At 29.0% G+C, this 19877-nt stretch overlaps 2 protein-coding genes across 2 annotated transcripts in view; both read right to left on the bottom strand.

The window, feature by feature from the left end:
- Nucleotides 1-1519: 1519 nt before the first annotated feature.
- On the bottom strand, nt 1520-14807 carry LOC105619688. Its single transcript, XM_012201208.1, has 18 exons — nt 14631-14807; nt 14264-14547; nt 13540-13765; nt 13023-13101; nt 12115-12432; nt 11534-11658; nt 10809-11191; nt 10027-10414; nt 9675-9960; nt 8834-9153; nt 8080-8594; nt 4891-5230; nt 4148-4310; nt 3376-3594; nt 2867-3063; nt 2479-2701; nt 2195-2350; nt 1520-1662 (listed from the first exon to the last, which is right to left on the bottom strand). Exons 1-18 carry the CDS (start codon nt 14805-14807, stop codon nt 1520-1522), a joined length of 4542 nt encoding a protein of 1513 aa, XP_012056598.1.
- A 1534-nt stretch (nt 14808-16341) lies between these two features.
- LOC105619539 (transmembrane protease serine 7-like) overlaps nt 16342-19877 on the bottom strand; it is a 4970-nt gene continuing 1434 nt past the window's right edge. Inside the window, 6 exon segments of the mRNA XM_012201057.1 lie at nt 16342-16446; nt 16703-17004; nt 17299-17697; nt 17700-17751; nt 18300-18568; nt 18666-18994. Of these exon segments, the coding sequence (XP_012056447.1) occupies nt 16342-16446; nt 16703-17004; nt 17299-17697; nt 17700-17751; nt 18300-18568; nt 18666-18994 (1456 nt within the window).

Raw genomic sequence — 19877 nt, 5'->3', positions numbered from 1 at the left:
TAGATTTGTTTTAAACGTTTTGTCTACAGACTCCATCTATAACAAATGCGGATATGCAATTTGCAAATATGAAATTTGCAACTAAAACTTCTATAGCAAAAAGGCTCTCGAAAAATTAAGTCAAAAAGTTATTCGTAAAGTTTTAAGCAATAGTTTTTGAGATAATAAAAGTATAAAATGTGGCTAATTACAGATTACGTGTCGAAGACAAGTTTCTCTTGTCTTTATAGCTAAACTACTGAGAAAATTACAATATAATTATAATATTCATAATTAAGAGAATTGCCTACATCTTGCTAAAGAGTGACATTTTAAACAAAAACGCAAAATAGATGTTTTTAATATTTCATTCAATGTGTATTGCTGAAATGCAGATAATCTTATTTATTATAATGTTTCAAGGTTCAAATTACAAAATCCGACTCTTTAGTAGGCTTCACAGCTTCATAAAACAATCATTCAATACAAGTTTTGTGGCCAAATATTTGTTTGACAAAAGATAATAATAAGAATACAAACATGATAAAATGTAGATATTTACTCCCAATTGAAATGTAAATAAATTTTCTTGTCGCCGATTCTAAAATGTAGTCTGTAATTAAATCATTGTATTTAAACTCTTTTTTTGTATTAAATTGTATATTGTTTATAATATAAATTTGCAAATAACTTTTTTACTTAATTTTTCGAAAACTTTCTAATATTTTGATTTCTGGACATCCTGTATACATGAAAATTAGAATTTTAGCTAGAACATTTTTAAATATATAAATTCAATTTTTTTACAAATTCTTTGACATTAATTCAAATGTTATTTATTGCTTCCTTCATGATTTCTTATATATTTATTTTAAATCATGATATCAGATATTTTTCACATATTATTCATCTCTTTATATATCTTTTTCGCAATTAAAAAAATTAGTCAAGAATTATTGTCATTATTTTATCAAATATGAAATTTGACTATTTGATGTATGTTTACCTGATTTTATTTAATTATAATTCGAATGATGACAAAAAAACAACTCTGATAAGTTAATTAAATTACATATATCAAATATTATATATTTGGCTTGACATAAAAGTCTACTACTACTGTCTACTGTAAACTGAATTTTTTAATGAAATGTAAACGTTACATCTTCATTAGTTCATTATTGTATTATATATATACTGTCTCTATTATATGATTAATCATTTACTGCCATGATTAATTAAAAGCAATCCAGCAAAAATAAAATGAAATAATCTTGAAAAAATGTGAAGAAATTTTATCGAATGAAGAAACTTATTGTAATTTCTTAATTAAATTTGTGCAGATATACGACCGAACATATTGTTAATAAATGCATATTAAAAATCATACGTTATGATTACTACTTTTCCACATTTTTTTATTCGTTTCTCACCAAAGCATTTCTATATTCTTAACACCGAAATAGAAAGTAAAAAAATTTATAATCGAATTATTTATCTTTACACTTACTTAATGTATAATTACGTAGTAATGATAACTTTAGGATCGTAAGCAGTCGATAATATATACTCGAAATTCTTTATCATCTAAAGACGTAAGAGTGAGCGTCGCTTCATATAATGGAGGAGTTGTTGGTAAAATATGTACGATCATTGGAACTTGCTGATTAGTTAGGCTCACATCTAGACATACATTATAAAAAAAAAAACTTTCAATTGAAAATATATAAAATACAATTTATACATTAGATAAGATATGTGTAAATTGAAATATATACCTACATATTAAATGTATATAGGGAATGAAAAAAAAATGTATCTTAAAATTATACTACCGGATGTAGGAAAAAGCTGAAGAAATGGTAAAAGAAAAGAATTAATTTATTTTATGTAATATGAGAAAAATGCTTCTTAATAAATGAAAAATAATATTACATTCTATTCTTGCATTTCTAAAATTTAATTCTTGAATTCTCTCTTTTAATCGTTTATGATTTAAAAATTCTTGGAGAAAATTTTAATTATATAAATATTAATTCTAAATTATCTAAAGAGTTTATAGCTAAATAATAACATAATATTTCTGTATTTTCGAATGAAATAGTAAAAATAAATTCTTTTACAAAGCTCTTTCAAATGAATTATTCTATGTAAATAGTAAAATAGTAAATAGTAAAAAAATTTATGAATCTTATTTATCCTGAATCTTATTTACCTTGTATAGTAAAACATTCTGGTAAAATAAGAGGACTTGATTTATCCGAAATTGTAACTTTATATGTCACTGCGGTGTTAAAAACATGCATAAATTCGAGAGCTGCAAAATCACTTCTCATCAACCACTTTATTAATTGTAGCTCGATATAGGTATCTGAAAGCAACAAATAAAAACTAAGAAAAAAAGCAAGAACATAAATGACAATTTGTCAGAATAAATATATTAGAGTTATAAATAGATTAATAAGATAAACAAGTATTTTTAGATATTATCTGACATACTCGAGTATTTGGACCAGAATAGATGTTCTCGCGGTTCGAGAGTTTTTTTAAACATTTCAATTACACATCTCCGAAATTGAACGTTACAGGATGGTATAGGTATGCTGATATTAAACGGACAAGCTCTTACGTCACTTCGCTGATTTGAGCAAACGCATTCTCCTTGAGCTGCCCATTGGACAACGATGCGATCGTTGACTGACTTTTGCCAAATCGAATTTATCTGTTGCGATCAACAAAAAATGTCTAATTTTACAAGATATCAAATCAACGCCATTTTCTCAGAGTCTAAATACATTTTCTCCACATTTTGCGTCGACCACATTTATAGACGACCTCGTACTTAAGTGTGTCGTAAAAGAATTCCTCGTACTTGTCAAGTGCTTACTTGAATAATAAAGTCACCCGTTTTCGCTTGAAAAATCAACCAAAATGTTCGTTGCTTAGGTATAATACATGCCACACTGATTGATAAATGTGTTTCTGATGCACCCTCGGCGACGATTATTGATTCTTGATTTAAGAAAAGTCTTCTTGGTATTTTCCTGGCTCGCAATTCTTGCCATCGCGTCATTTTTAGAGTCACTAAAACGATTCGAGTTACGATTATGTCATATAATCGTAAATTATATATCATATATATAATTACTATAAAATTAAAAATAATGAATTTTTTTAGAAACAATCCGAATATTATTACTAATATATAAATATAGCGTTTTTAGAACAAAGCTAACAAATAATTTAACACATTAAATGTTTCATGAGTTTAGATTTTAAAAAGTAGCTTTTGACAGATATTTATACTAGAAAACCTTTGATAAATTCTCCACGTTTTTTTTTTACGATAATCAGTCATAAAAATCTTTAGTGACAAAGAAGATTATTTCTTCTTACAAGGGTTGTTCGGCCGTTCGTCTGTCATCCATATATCATATTTTGCTGCATTTTGATAGGGTACACTGATTTTCAGATTTATCTCGACAATCTGGTATAATTTGCTGCGTATAGTATATTTGCTCGCAATTCCAAGATTATCGATACAACCCTCCAAAATGATAGTCTGATTTCTTCCAAAATATGGTCCAATAGCTCGTCCGCAAAGCATCAAATATGCTATTGAATTAAAAAATCCGATACGACACATGAGAAAGATCCCATTTTAAACAATTTGCATAAATTTTATTTGATTTAAATATCAAAAGTAACAGAGATGCTTTAAATTATTTTATCAAGTTAAATAAAATAACCTACATAATCTGGATAAGCAAAGATAATTTAAATAAAATTTACCTCTGTTTTTCTGTATTTTCTTAGCATGAAATTGTATTTGTATTTGGCCGCAATCGTGCGCATTTAAATGTAAGATCGACACGGGCCTCAGGATAGTAAAAAAATTATTGTCATTGTTTATGAGCAATAATAAGTAATTTACAATGTTATCTGTCGGATTTGAAATGTTTATTTGCTTCGTGATGATTTGGGATAGTGAACAATTAAATTTGATCTGTAAAGGTGAAGTAATATGTTATACACGTAATATATAAAACTATATATGTTTTTAGATTAAAGTTACTTTTTATTTAAAAAGTAAAAACATGAAATATCATAATGTAATGAGAGAGAAAATAAGCATTATAAAGCGTGATATCATGATTTTTTTTTATACAAACCTTGGCGCAAGGTACATATGTCGGTAAAACTTGGAAAAGATGGACGACCAGCATTAATATTTGAACTTGATTCGGATTAACCAGTTGCATCGGCGTAATAATGAAGCCTAGTCGTATTTTCCTCCAAGCAGTAATTAGGCAAATAGCGTTATGCAGCATCTAGATACAGTAAATTGCGAAAATTATGTAGTTTGCATTGTTTGCAATAGGACTATACGATAAAAAATTGAAGATAACATTAAAGGCTCAAAAACTGTTAAATCATTCAGAATGTCAATTAATTTTTTCTCCAATTTTTTTTACAATTATAATAATTTGCATAAATTTATAGAAAAAAATAACGCTGTTTATAAAAACTAACATCTGTTAAATCTATCTTCCAATAATAACTATTTAGTGTATTTAATTCAAAATTATTTTGTATTTATTAACGGTATTATCTTATACTAACAAGAAATACAAAGTTGCCTCGATGGATTTGGCTTAAGATTACATTTTAATGCCGAATAATAAAATTCACGAACATTATACTGTTAGATAAAAGATCTCGTCCTGACTCATAAAGTATTAATAAAAAGTTTATGCTTGCATAACAATAATCTTATTAATTTACATTATCCTAATTAAAACTCGAATTTTAATGTACATAATTTTGATCGTTTCAGTTTTCAATGTATAATCTAATGTACGATTTCTTTTTAGCTTAAGCTTAATTTAAAGTCCAACGCTTAATGATTACCTCTTGATTGTTTCTCGAGCAAATGTATAAATTGTTAAAGTATTTGTCGATGAGAAAGGGACAATAGGCTGCGGTAACCGCAATTAGTACAAGGCTATCAGATAAATCATAATGAAAATTTTGAATCGCTCGATATTTGGCCACATCCTGCTTTTCTTGCGGATTCATGTTTATATGACGATCAGTCATCCAATCTCGTTCACGTTGTTGTTCGTAATGATATCGTAGCCAAGCTAACAAAAACTTTTCTTCTGAACAACGGTCGGAAGCGAGTTCGCAGCTTGGCGAATTTGCAATACTCTCAATGGCTCTCTCATGAAGTTCATATTGCCTCGGCAAACTGAGAAAGGTGTATCCAATTAGAGATGCAATTGTAAAATTACGCAATAACGAATCTCGATGTAAACAATACTATTGATTCCCGATACCCTGTGGATCTCGGCGATATCCAGAATTTATACTCGTGTATTCCACGGAGCACGAGACACTTGTATGTTTGCAAAGTTACATCCAACCAGCATTGTTTATTTCGCAATTCGAATAATTGTCGCGACAATCGTTTATGTGATGCACAACTTGTATTTAAATTTTTTCTTTGTGCCTGTAATATAAAAAAAATTAATCAACATATGGATCTTTGAGATCTGATTTGATGGAGTTGTATAGTTTAGTTAAAAGCTTTTTTCTTTAATTCTTATCATTCTAAAAAAAAAGAAATTATCATAATTTACAACTTTATAACTAACTAACTAACTTTATAAGTAACTAACATTGCTCTGTACAATGTCAATGCTAATTAGATAATCATCATAATTTAGGAGAAATTGTGGCAAAATGTGAACTAAATATGCTCCTTGAGACAGAAGAAAGTCCAGTATTTTGTTATACAACTGGAGAATATAATTTATTCTTTCGATGTCATTTTCAGGTAACAGTTTTTTCTTTGATCTTGAATAAAAAAATAGCAATGTACTTGAAAGGAAGGACATATGTATAAATGCATGAATATTACAATATTACAATTTTCCCAAGTAAGTATGAATGTTTGGTCCTACGATTGATTCGAGGACATTGATGAACGACAATATAATTGCATCTTTTTCCTGTTTAGAATGTCCCGCGTAAGATCGTTTTTTTATACAGAAATACGAAAAAGCTGCCATAATGCCATAAGAAATGTTTGGATAAAAGCGAAATTTCAATGGACCCGAATACATCCATTCTTCCATAATTGTTATTATTCTCTCCACATGTTTCTCGCAGTCACTAATAAAAATAAACACGTGCAAAATGTTTGTAAAACAGATACGTTACATGTTATAATATTTGTACAATAAATTATTCACTTCTGCATAATTTTAATGAACTATTAAATTGATTTTTTTAATATTCAAATTTATATTGGTTTTTAAATTTTCAAAAAATATTTAAAATCAGGAAGGATACAAAAAATTCTCTCATTTTAGTTAAACAGTAAAATTATTATATTTTATCTTATAAACTTACATTTTTTCATAATAATTGTTTGTATTAAAATTAACTAATTCAATTAATTAATTTTCATTAAAGTAAAAAGATCTGCTTTATATTTAAATTTAAGGAAGAACAATTCAAAATTATTTTAAACTCTTTTATTCTTATATATAAATTTATCTTCAATTCTGGCTTTAATTCAATTTATTTTAAGTTCTTTAATTACAATGATTTCTTATTTTTTCAAATTTACTCATTTTGATTGTTGACAGAATAGCTAGAAAACAGTAACCTTTCGAAATATCTGTAATTCCTTGTTCCAGCAGAAAACACAGAAGATTTTTTGTCAATCGATATTCGATATTTATCATCTAGCGTTTGTTTTCCATATACTTGCATATTCTTGTATATACCTATTTCAATATCAGTCATTTGTTTGTAATGTAAATTCGATTTTCTTCTTTTAACAATACTTCTCTTTTGATTATCAAAATGCGATATAATATTCGTATTGAATTTCGATTCAAATATTTCGTTCTAGATTTAAATAAATTTAAACTATATATTAAATATACATATAAATGAAATATATAGTAATTGATTTTAAACAAGAGTACAGCAGAAAGAGAGAGAGAGAGAGAGAGAGAGAGAGACAGAGAGCTCAAATAATTAAAACAAAATAATAACTATAAACAATCAAGCTGGTGCTTTGTAATTATACACTAATCATTATAAAATAGAATATTTTATAATATGATCATTATAAAATAAAAAACAAACATAATGCACACGCAAACGAAATGCATTTCGACCTCTATCAGATGATCTTTAGTACACATAAACAAGAATGAATAAATCCATAATAGAAATTGCATTATTATTAATCGTTAAACAGTTTTGATTTACATTAAAATGTCAAAACTTGTGGCAGGTACAGTAATATATCTAAATATATATGTCAGTATATATTTAAGTTTTTTTCTAAATAAGTATTATAAAAAAGGCTAAAAAATATAAATTATAAAATTATAATATTTCTCAATTCTAAAGAATAAAAATTAAAATAAAACTGATATATCATTCTAATAAATTAAATTTCCAATACCACACAAAATAGGTTTTACTTATTTTTATTAATTTATGTCAGAATTCATGATTAAATTTTATTCATTCATATTAAAATTTGAATTTAATGAAATTATATTGATAATCATTTCCTTCTGAAGTATTTTACATGGCAAATTAAAAAGTGAAAAAATAAAAACATATTACTCTGTGGTTATCAGGAATTTCTTCAATGTCATCATCTTTTAGGCTTTCTAATAATATTGATGGACATGAGAGGGATATATGTTTTTTTGAATATGTCTCATCAAAGCTGGACTTTATAGAATGTATGTACGTTGTTAACAAATTATTATCCGCTGTTGCATATATCGTTAAAAAACACACAGCAAGTTGATTATCGTCCGAAAATTCAATTATTGAGCAAAACGATACTGGTTGATTACTCTTAAACGTTACTTTTGCTTCCAGTTCTACATACCTTGCAACAAAAAACAAAACAATTTTAAATAATTTTAAAATTCTTACATATAGAATTGCTTTTTGTGAAAAAAGTAATTCTATGCTAATATTTTCTAAATATTATTAAATTATAATTATTTATTAATATTTTTAATAATATAAATAACAAGAGAAAATATTTCAACTTACGATTGAGGAGGGACGACATTACCGTTTGGAAAGTCAACGCGCAACAACTCATTTTTGTAATCGCCTCTGCATCGCGGCGTCGTTAAAAAGTTCGGCCGTATAAACGCCGTATTATCAAAGTGCTTTGCTCGGATTCTAAACTTTTCCTCTACTTCCGTGCCGAGAGGAACAGGCATAAAATATATCTCCGTTGGCTCAACGTCGATCGAACTGGCGGGAAACTCGCCGTTGAGACGTAATTTATTGAAGACGCCGTCGTCGAGCTCACCACGAATGTATATCGGTGCTTCTGCACTAAAACTGCCGCGTTTTCTCGGCTTGAACTCGAGAATGAAAGAGACGTTATCGCCAGGATGTAAGGTGCACTCGATCGCATCTGTTGTTCTTCCGATCTCCGCACCATGAGTCCATTTTATGGTGAACGGGCAATCAACTTTGTTAAATTCCTCGATATTTATTGATATTAATATTTCCCTTACCATTACTCGATTCTCTATAAACAACTCTTCAGATAGCTAAAGAGTAAAAACATGAAGTTGAAATGCCTTAATTAGATGTAAAAATTTTTAATTGTACAATAAAATAGCTTAATATAAAATTTTTACTATCTACGTACAAAGATAAAAATATTTTATCTCGTATAGAAATTTTTTCTACACTTTTTTTAATACATTTCTTTATGAATCTTTTTATATACAACTATTTGTGTTTCTATTTTTTGTATTTTTTTTATTTCATCGATGTAAAATCTTACTTCGTTAGTCAAAGTGTTGAATCGAAACAAAAGTTTGCTGAAGAAAATAATGCGGTCAGCCACGGTATAATCGATAGATACAGTCGGTAGTTTATCAGGTAACGTCGTTATGGAAAAACCTGATAAATGCATGTAATGAGCTTCATGCAATTTCAAAATTTCTGCTGGTCGAGTGCTCTTGGAATTCAACATCGATACTGGACCAAGCAGCTCATTTATCACAATCGGCAGATAGAAAGAACAACTGGCTAAATCGACTGGTTGAAAGTGCAAATAGAGGTTTTGACTTGTATCTGGGACGATGGTTATCCCTTCCGTACCTTTTTGTTTATTGAATATATAAATCGCAATTAAATTACCCGATTTATTAAATAAAATTCATAATTTTTCGAGTTATTGAAGTTATTAAAGTTATAAATCTATCTTTCTTAAGCTGCGATCGATAATTATAATCTAAGGAATTCTTCAGCTTTTTGCTTTAAACTTTTAAATTGTGACGTTTTCAGTAAAAAGTTTCTGATGTTGCCGTAATCCTTAAGCCTTAAACAGGCTGACCAGATTTTAATTGTAAAATTTAAAAGATAAAGCCAATTAATGTCACAGCTCAGAGCTTTAAGCAAAAAGCTTAAAATCTTATTATACCTATTGTGTAATAAATTGGGACTAATTGTAAAAAAATTCTAATTGGATGTAATTGCTATTTCTTCATTGTAGATATTTTTTGCTTCATTTTAGGATACTTCGAATCCGCTTAACTATTTTCCTATTTTTTATCATCTCTCATTCTTTCTAATCGTTTACAGGAGATACCTTTATTTCATTATTTTTATATTGCCATTACCTATTTCCGAACTCTTGTCATTTGCCGACAGAGAAATGCGAAACTCGGGATACTCTTCCAACAAAACCTGGAGTTTCAACAACGTTGTCCCAATGTTCGTGGCTGTTATCTGATGAGTTTGAAGAGCACCGATTCTGAGGCGTTTTATGTCTATTCGTTGCGGCACGAGTCTCAATCGCGGAAATGACACATTGCCATTTATTCTATACAGTAACTGTAGGCGTCTTTCAATCGTAACGGCAATTACGATAGTAAAGCGACAGCAAACGTCGAATGTAAGATATATCTAACAAGCGGTAATGAATATTGTTTGCGTATTACGAAATATTATTACGATTGATGGAGAACTTACCTCAAGAATTGCAATACCGCGCGGAGATATTTTCCCTCGCAGTGGTTTAACATTGCAACCGCGTATCAATGAAGCGCTATCCACCTCATACGTCACCTCATTAAATTCAAAGTTTTGGAGAACGGCAATCACCTTCGTTGGCAAATTGAGAGGTATTTCCCCGAGATTCGCGTTATCATTTACGAATTCAACCTTCGGCACAAATTGCGATGCGCTAAGTCGCAGAGACACGCGACTTCCGCTCTCGCATATCATCATCGCTTGAATGTTCGAATTATCCTTCATGTTATTGTATTCGTAGTGCACGTAAGCGTGTAAAGTAGCATTACCCCGCACGGAACCGAATTCCGGTTCTATATAGAATCTAGACGTCGCTGGTATTTCCCACCTGTGACAATTTATCATTTTGCACTGCATTTAAACTATTTGAAATATTCGACAAGATTTATTATCAAGATTACAAGCGCTTGAAAACGATTCAATTATTCTTTAGAGTTAAACACTTTAAAAATCTCCCATTATTATTGAGACATTGATTCAGGGAAATATCATATGTATGAACTCATTAATATTAAATCAACAATCTATCTAAGAAAGAGAATCTGCAGCCATTTATACGCTACAATTACTCTACATTTTAATAAACTGCTATTTTATTTTTTCAGATATATACTCTTGTTAATAACTTTTTATAATAATTCTTTCACTCACTTTGAAACAATCTTTTTGTTAAACATTGTTTAAATTATTGTTATTTACACGCGGAAAGAAATACATTTTACCTGAAGTATATTTTCGCGTTCAATTTATTTATAATTCGAACAATAGAAGCTATTGGTTGATAAATTTCTCTCGACCGTTCTTTCACAAGTTCGATCTCTCTTTTATCGATACACAATTGTTTGCGAATAATGCAAGCAGTAATATTAAACTCGAAAGAGTGATTATGATTAATCACATAATTGATAGATCCAGTAAACTTGCCGCAAACTTTGTCCGCAAAATACTCGATTAATTTGGTCATCGTCGAGCCTGGTTGTAAGATCATTGAATCACCTTCCGGAAAGTGGATGCACTTGAGTGTAGTTACTAATTGTATCATCACTGGAATGTCGTTCGTATTCTTTACAACCAAACGACGATAGTTGAAACTATTCGATGCTACCTACCCCAATCACTCAATGTCCATGATTAAAATAATTTAACGAGCTTCTATCAGAATCATTGCTCTTATTCGTTCACGAAATCGATTACATTTTTTAAAATTGTATATGCAAGTCTATGAAAAATTTTTTATATAATAAGAAGGAACAAATGAAAAAGAAAAAAAGAGAGAAATGAAAAAAAAAGCAGACATTAAATATAAGTGTTTATAACTTATATATTATTTCTAACAAAAAAATAAAACCTCTTTCTAAAATAATAAGTTTACAAGCAATTTTTTAATGATTTTTAAAACATCTGATCAATTTTATGAGTCATCTGTATCATATTTTGGATTACTTACCATTCCAAAGATGAAAGTGGTTGGATGAATGTGGACTTTATATATTTGTAAAGGCGATAAAGGTATCAGTACAGCTGCCTTGGTTGTGAAAATCGATTTCTTGAGCGAAGATTTTAAATCGTTTCCTGTAAATTTACACATTTGCGAATAATCTTTATATAACAGCTTCCATTTGGGTAAACTTAGAAGGCGTTTCATAATTTCTTCCTCGTCGTCAATTTTTTTTATTGGCAAACTTCTCTTACCTTTATTAAAAAAGTGATTTAATTTTTAAAATATTGAAGAATTTAAATTTTAATTTATGGAACTAACTTAACATAGGCTTACTTAAAAGTCCCTTTTTGGACTTGAAAATAATATTCACCGTACATATAATAATGTAACTTCCAACTTTTATTCTACCGAAACATCGTCTTGATACAGTCGAATCATAAGAATCTGCTGCGACATTAAAGAGCAATTTGAAGGAAGATTCAACTGTAAAAATAAATTCACAAGATAGAGCCTTGCTCGAACAATTTATCGAGATTCGAGGACGCAAATAAGTCAACATGTTAACAAAATAGAAGAGCAGTAATTACTGCTTTCTTTGCCGCAAATTTTAACAAGAACTTCGATCGACGTTTTAGGCATAAGTTTCACCCATTTCGGATAGCAGCGTACAGCTGCATTTGGCGCACATTCTAAATATATCGGTACAACAGCAGAAGGATTTGTCAGACGAAGCACGCGCTGCGCTATCTGGCCGACAATTAGGTCTCCAAAATAAAGAGTATCAGGTTCAAAATGTACTTGTATCGGTTCCACTTCACCGTAAAGATAAAGCTTTACGTCATAGATTTTTGAATCAATACTTGATATGTAAGGCATTAACATGGATGAAGTTTCCATTGAGTCTTCTGTTAAAATGTGTAACAAAATAATTAATTATTATTTTTATTACATAATTATTCAAGAAGTTATCCAAAAAGTCCAAGAAAAATGATCTAAAGATGTTATTTATATGTATAAAATAAGCATGAAGTTATGTTAATAAACTTTATAAGATATTAAATTGTTTAAAAGTATTACTCACCTATGTAAATTTTTTGTGATGATAACTTATCCATTGAAATATCTTTTATAGGATCAATCCCTGTAGAAACATTATTTAAATAAAGATTTGTTCAGTTGACTTCGATGCAAAATAAACTAAAAGAGACACACTGATGATATTTTCCGATTCGATATAATGTACCCTGACTATTCTAATAAATTGCATGAAATCTCTATTCTTCTGATTTGGATATTTAGTTTCACACTTTCTCCATTGTTTTTGCTCCTGCTCTTTTCTTCGTTGCGATAATATATTTATTGGTGAAAATCTAGAATTATATATTAATAGATATTGTTTTTAATGTACGTGTGTGTAAAATATTTATTTCTTTTATAGTTTTATATAATATACAACAATGAAATAATTATACTTACTTTACTTCAAAGATGATACCTTGAAATGGATCTAATCGCCCTTCAAACGGATGAATTTCAAAGATATTATAAATCGGATGTTGCTTGCGATCGATATCCTATAAAAATAGTTTTAATTTAATAAAACTTACTCATTATTTCTGAGTCAGATTGATTAAGAGCATAAGTCAGTGGCGGAATAAATAAATATAAATTCACGTAAGATTTACATATATTTCAAAGATTCCAATTTAATTACATTAGTTTTAGTTATCTGCGTTCAATTTTTCTTTTATTTGTTAATATTGTAAAAAAATATTTAATAATTCTAGATAGGAACTTTTAAATAAATAATTGACATTTAAATAAATAATTCTAATTTATTAAATTTATTATCATTTCTACTTAAATCTTTAATCTTCTATAAATTTTAGACATAAATACTTTAAGTAGAGTGCCAATATTATTTTACTTTCACTTTAAGCTTCTAAGCATTGCTTTTGATAATCCGCTACTGGCTAAAATTTCTTTTTTTTTGTAACGATCGTATTTCGTACCGGAATGCATTTTACTTCGTTATCAATTTCACCAAGAACAACATAACTGGATGCTCGAGACGAAAGATTACGCAGGACAAAAGTATCGTGCCTACAGGTATTTTCTACCGTAGGTGGAAAATCTATGAGGGTAAAATCTCCAGTCGTATTCGGATGATAAACTACTAATTTCGGCTCGATTACACGCACTTTGATGGGAACGCGTATATTTGGAGTAGACTTAATCCTGAAAAAGTTTATACGAATCTTTCTTACAATGACAAAAATTACGAACAGCAAAGATATTTTACCAAAATTCGCTATAAAAGATGCCTTCGTTTGTGCCCATTAATTTAATTTGAAGTATTATTTTTTTTTGTAGTTTGATTCTTCCACGAAGAGGTTTTATTATTAAGTCTAAATCATTTTGCCCGAGATCGATTGAAAATCTGGAAAATTTTAAATTTTTACCAATTTATCTCAAACTTTATTTTATATTTAAACTTTCTCATTTGAAAATATAAATTATACAAAAAATCTGATTAAAGTTAATTCATATTTTATGTAAACAATATAAAAATTATCTTCATAATCTAAAATTATTGTCTTTTATATGATGAAGAATTAATTAAAAACCGAAAAAACATGAAAACATTTTTCTAATAAAAATTTTTAAAACGTATTATCTTTTTTAATGCAATTATATTTCTAATGTCTAAAAAATTTCTATAAATACCACAAATACCTGGTACTTTTGTTTCCTTCGTTATGGATTGTTAATATTTTTAAACCGATATAGCCAATATCGATAATACCAAAGTCAACTGACTTCGGTTCGATGTTGATATGTTCGGTGGCAAAGTTAGATATTACTTGATAATCGAAAATCTTTCCATTGATTTCAATCGGAATTATTACATTCGGAATTATGCGTTTAGTCATTCTTTTAAACGTGTAAGTTACATATGTTATTATACTTAATCCAGGATTCACTCGTATTCCACTTTTCTGAGTTTTTATTTGAAAATTCTTTCGAGAAATGATAATCATTGAGAATTTCTCTTATTTCTTAAAATGTTTAATTATGACTTACGCAGATTAGACATATTTACTATAGAATTTAGCGGGTAGATTCTGATAAACGCTGGTTTACATCCGACATTTTTGATAATAATACGCTCTCGATGAGTAATTCCTTCGAAGGTTTCGTTGAATTTTATATGACTCGGTGAGATGTATACATTATCATATCTTATACCTGACTCATGTATAGTAGGTGCTATCCGCATTTTCTTTCCCTTTTGCATCGAAATGGTCAACTTTGATGTAATATTAATATACAAATTAAAACATAATATCTTCAGAAAATGGCATTAGATAGAAATATTGTACGATTATCGATTTATCAATTTTTAAAAAATATTTTATTTTTTCTTAAAAAAACTGATTTATTAAAGTTGATCTTATTTATAAATCCGCATTTTTCTATTTTGTATGTTTAGTGTATCTAGCTTATATAAAACATGTTGTTCGTTTTAATTTTATTATACTTACAGTCGTTGTTGAAAAATTCGTCATACTAAAACACGGAATTGTAATACTTATACTAAAAAGATTGATTCATCGATTAGATGAATCAATTATTTAAACATGCACGTCTTTAATTAATATTTGCAAAATTATAAATCTTATATTATTTTATATTTGACATGTCAATAGACTATTCATTTCTGCTGTTCAAGAGAAAATATTCTTTTGTTTCCGAGAAAAGGAAATAAAAAGGGATATATATGGTAGAAGGAAGTAAAGTGTACTCGTTCTCAAAATGAATTTTGTATGTTCTGTGCATTTTTAATCCGGAAAAAGTAATAGATAAATTATATTCAAATTCACAATGTAATGCGAGATTTATCAAATTCTAAGCATCAAAAAGATTAAAGAGCATTAAAAAGATGATAATAATAAAACAGTGATTCATAATTTTTATATTCTATTGCGTACGCATTCTATTTCAAATAAATAAGTAATGCGGATGTTTGCTTTAATATGTCATCGCCGCGATACGTTTACATATCATTAATCTCAAAAGTTAATTACACATGCGAACTGCTGAATTATTAGCAATTTCGAGAGATAAAAATCCGGAGCGACATACATACTATCTTCTTGCTCGAGCATAGTGTGAATGATAGCACGTAATCTCATCGTCGCGGCACAAGTCAGCGATCTTACGTAAACAAAAATGCGTTGTACACAGCCACAAATACGCAACAAGATTATATTCTAAATGAAATTATTTAATTCTTTATGATATAAATTTACCTAAACATTTTACTTTTTACATTTGATAAATAATTTTGTTTATCGTTTAATATCCTATGATAAACAATTTATTAAATCTAACATAAAGATTATAATTTTATTTAATCAAAAATATTAATCTAAATTATTTTATCATTATTTTGTACCAAACTTTTGCATTTTCAGAGAAATAACATTACGTTATTTTAAATAAATAAATCGAGAAAATTTAACTTTGAATATTAACTATTTAAACATTAGCATACCTGAGTTCTTTATATACCATGAATAATATTAATAAAAACGATATTTAATTTTTCGATGTAATAATTTAATGAATAATCGATGTACTGGTATCAATGATTTAGGTATATAAGTAATCTAATTTTTTAAATTAACGCATACATATACATATACTTGCAGTATGTATACTTTAAAATATGTTATATATTATGTATAACAAATATTTATAGTTTAATTTTATTTAACTATATAATTGGAATCAATTTAGTTTATTATCGCTTAAACAACGATGTTATCTCTATTTGGATGTTGATCAAAATCAGGTAAGCCGATTGTAGGCATGCTCTCAATAATTTTATGAATCCAATTGACGTACATAGAAACCTATACAATCATAATAAATATCAAACAAAATAATATATAATCTAATAATATTATAAGTTATGTAAATTATTAATATTATAAATAACATAATTTATTAATATAATAAATGATAAATTAATGTAATTATTGTACGTGAAAAAATATAATAAAATGCATTATAGATTTTATGTAAGGGTAACTTACGGATGACAAAATTATATATTGTAGCTGGAACTTAACATATTCAACATTTATAAGAATATTTATATTATTATACCTTTGTGAAAACAGCATAGAAATTCGGATCACATACGTTGGTACCCAGTTTTCGTGGGCTCACAGAAACAACTCCGTGAATTTCCCAGACACTGGAATTCGGTCGCTGAAGCACCAAACCTCCACCGCTATCTCCATTGCATACTCCAGTACCATTCGCCCATCCGGCGCAAAAGGAAGTGTAAGTCAAATATTTTCGGAAATCTCTATTTTGGTTTTTACGACACTCATCGTCGGAAATGATTTTTACTGTAGTTACCCTCAAGACTGAACTAAATGTGTTGTTCTCCGTTAACCCCATGCCTGAAAAATATCTCACGTTCCAGGAACTGTTAAAAAGATCCATTTATTAACTATGATTGTTGCCAATCATAGTTAGCAAGATAGATCTTTTTATCTTTAATTAGTGAGCTTTAAACTTGTAGAATTAATTACGTTTCTTTTAAAAGAAATGCGTTACGTGAATAATTTGTAAAGAATTTATAAAGAATTTATTGAACATATTAAATAAAAAAAATTATATGATATTTTTGATCAAAAATATTTAATTTTCTCAATATCTTTATTCTCTAATTTTATCAAATTTTTAAAATTTACCGGCAACTAGTCCAAGCCCACTATTTCGTTGATATTCCAGTAATATCGAATCAGAATTCCAAGGAATGCAAACTGGTCCAACAACCATATTAATAGTCACAACTTTTTTCAAAATCAGCAACGCGATATCCGAGCCATAATTACTTTCATAATCTTGATACGCATTCTGCAATTTGATGCTTTCCACATCGATCACTTGCGCGTTTTCCCCTATTTGATTTAAGTCACTCGAGAGAATCCCGAAAGCAACACGTATCGTATCTGCAGCAGTCTTCCAAACGCAATGACCTGCAGTTAACACAACGCGTTCTGCTATCAATGTGCCGCCGCAAAAGAAACTCCACTGACCATCCTCATGCGAAAAAAGAGTAGCTTGCCACGGTAGTGTCTCTTCTTTTCAACGCTCCAACCCTTTACAATTAGTGCTGCCGCTAAGAATATTAATATTAATTTCTTATATAAATTTAAAAGTTTAGATTACCGCGCGTTTTATATATATATATATATAAATTATATATATATATATATATATATATATATATATGTGTGTAATATTATATTATATTTATATTATATTATATTATATTACATTTTATATTATATTCACTTTTAATAAGAAAATTATTCACATTACAATAATTAAAAACAAAGGATATCATATTAAGAACTTCAAAAGGCTAACTATAATGAAAACTTGTAAGCCATAAGAAACTAATCAATCACAATCGAATGTTGAGAGAATAATCGATTATGATTAATCAATTTTTTACAGCTCTTATAGCTTACTATCTTCATTACAGACTGCTTCTAAAAGTACTTATGCATGCAAAAGTACGTTACTTTTGCTTTAAATATAACAATTTTAACGAAAATGTTGAACAATCATGGTTTATTAATTTTTTTCTAAAAATATAATACTTGCTATAAAAAAGATTTATAAATGACAACACATATTTAATTAGTGTTAATTTTAATTCATTGAAAGTAAGCAGCTTATCGACTGTCAAACCTGTGGAGTCTCTCATCCCACAAACAGGAGTACAACTCAAAAGTGATTGACTCCACGTGCCGTCGTGAAGGCACATGACACTGGAAGATCCTTTATGACGCTCATAAAATGCTGGACAATCAAGAAAAACTCTTGTGCTGACTGGGAGGGCCTGGTCACAAGACAACCACCCTTTGTGAGGACCCCACATCGCCTCGCATTGTCTAATCGCATTATGCGCTTCAAACGGTGCTGGACACGTTATTCCTTTCGTCTCATTCTCTGTAATATATTATATGCGCGATCGATCGTAAAAAAATAATTTATTTGATAGATAAAAAAACAAATCTCGCGTTCCGATCGAATGAACGTTACTTACTGAAGGTACAACTCGGGACATTGGGAAACCATCGGTTATTTTGACAGTAAATTTCACTGGCACCTTGCAAGAAGCCTTCGACGTCACAGACATAGTCAAGGCGAGTGAGCTCGGAAACGACTTCTCCCGGTCGACATCTGGAGCATCCGCTTACGTTGTAATGGGTCCCCGCTTTTGCGGCGGGCAATCGACAGGCACCTTCTGGCAACGTTATCCCACATAACGACTCATCCTCGTCGCTCCAGTCGTGACAATTAAGTTGAGAATTACACTTCAACTCCGGCCGAATGCATCCGCCATAAGCACAACGAAACCAATTTTCAGGACATCTGTAGTAAAAATAATGATTACTAAAGAGCACAAAAAAATTGTGTCAAATTACTTAGATCAGGTATTTCTTATAGATTTTCAGTCTTAAAAAACAATGAGTCTATTCTTTAAAGTTATTTTGAATTTTAGGAAAAATCATGATTATTGTTTTTTGTGACTGAAAATCTATTCTAGTTAGAGTTACTTGACACAAATTTTTCTGACTTTCTGGTTACTAATGATCTCTATTAATTAATATGTAGTCACGAAAAATAATTTTCATATTTTGGAAATATTGGAAATGGATATTTTACAGAGAATTCTCGTAATTTGAATAAAATAACGAATATTGACTGAAAAAAATCAATTTTTAATAAAATAATTAATCTCTTAGAATTAATATAAAATCTTTTAATCATAAAATTAAATTACAGAGAAATTACTCAATCTATTAGGTGTACAACTTTGCTTCCGCCGTTTTCCTATGGATGGTTTTAGCGGTAAGTGATGGTCGAAATAAATAGATCATAGACGTCATACAATAAACTTGGGCATCTGTCAACATAACCCCATAGAAACATTAGTCGATTTGTGTCTGCATCATAAAGTTATTCTCGATTGAAAATGTCAGTTTACGAGCCAAATTCTCGTCATTTGCGGGAGATTTTAATTTTTTGCTTCAATATGAAGAAATCTGCGACTAAGGCTCATCGAATGCTCTCAAATACTTATGGTGAGGCTATTAGTGAAAGAACGTGTCGTGAGTGGTTTCAACGCTTCAAGAACGGTGATTTTGACGTCCAAGGTCATGTTCTGTATTTGGTGGGACTAGCTCGGCGTAGTGTATTATGAACTGTTAAAACCGACTAGAAACAATCACAGGCGATTGGTATCGAATTGATG

This window comes from Atta cephalotes, assembly GCF_000143395.1.
Source record: "Atta cephalotes unplaced genomic scaffold scaffold00022, whole genome shotgun sequence".
Lineage (NCBI taxonomy): Eukaryota > Metazoa > Arthropoda > Insecta > Hymenoptera > Formicidae > Atta > Atta cephalotes.
The sequence above is the reverse complement of the archived record's forward strand: the minus strand, read 5'-3'. Positions and strand labels throughout refer to the sequence as shown.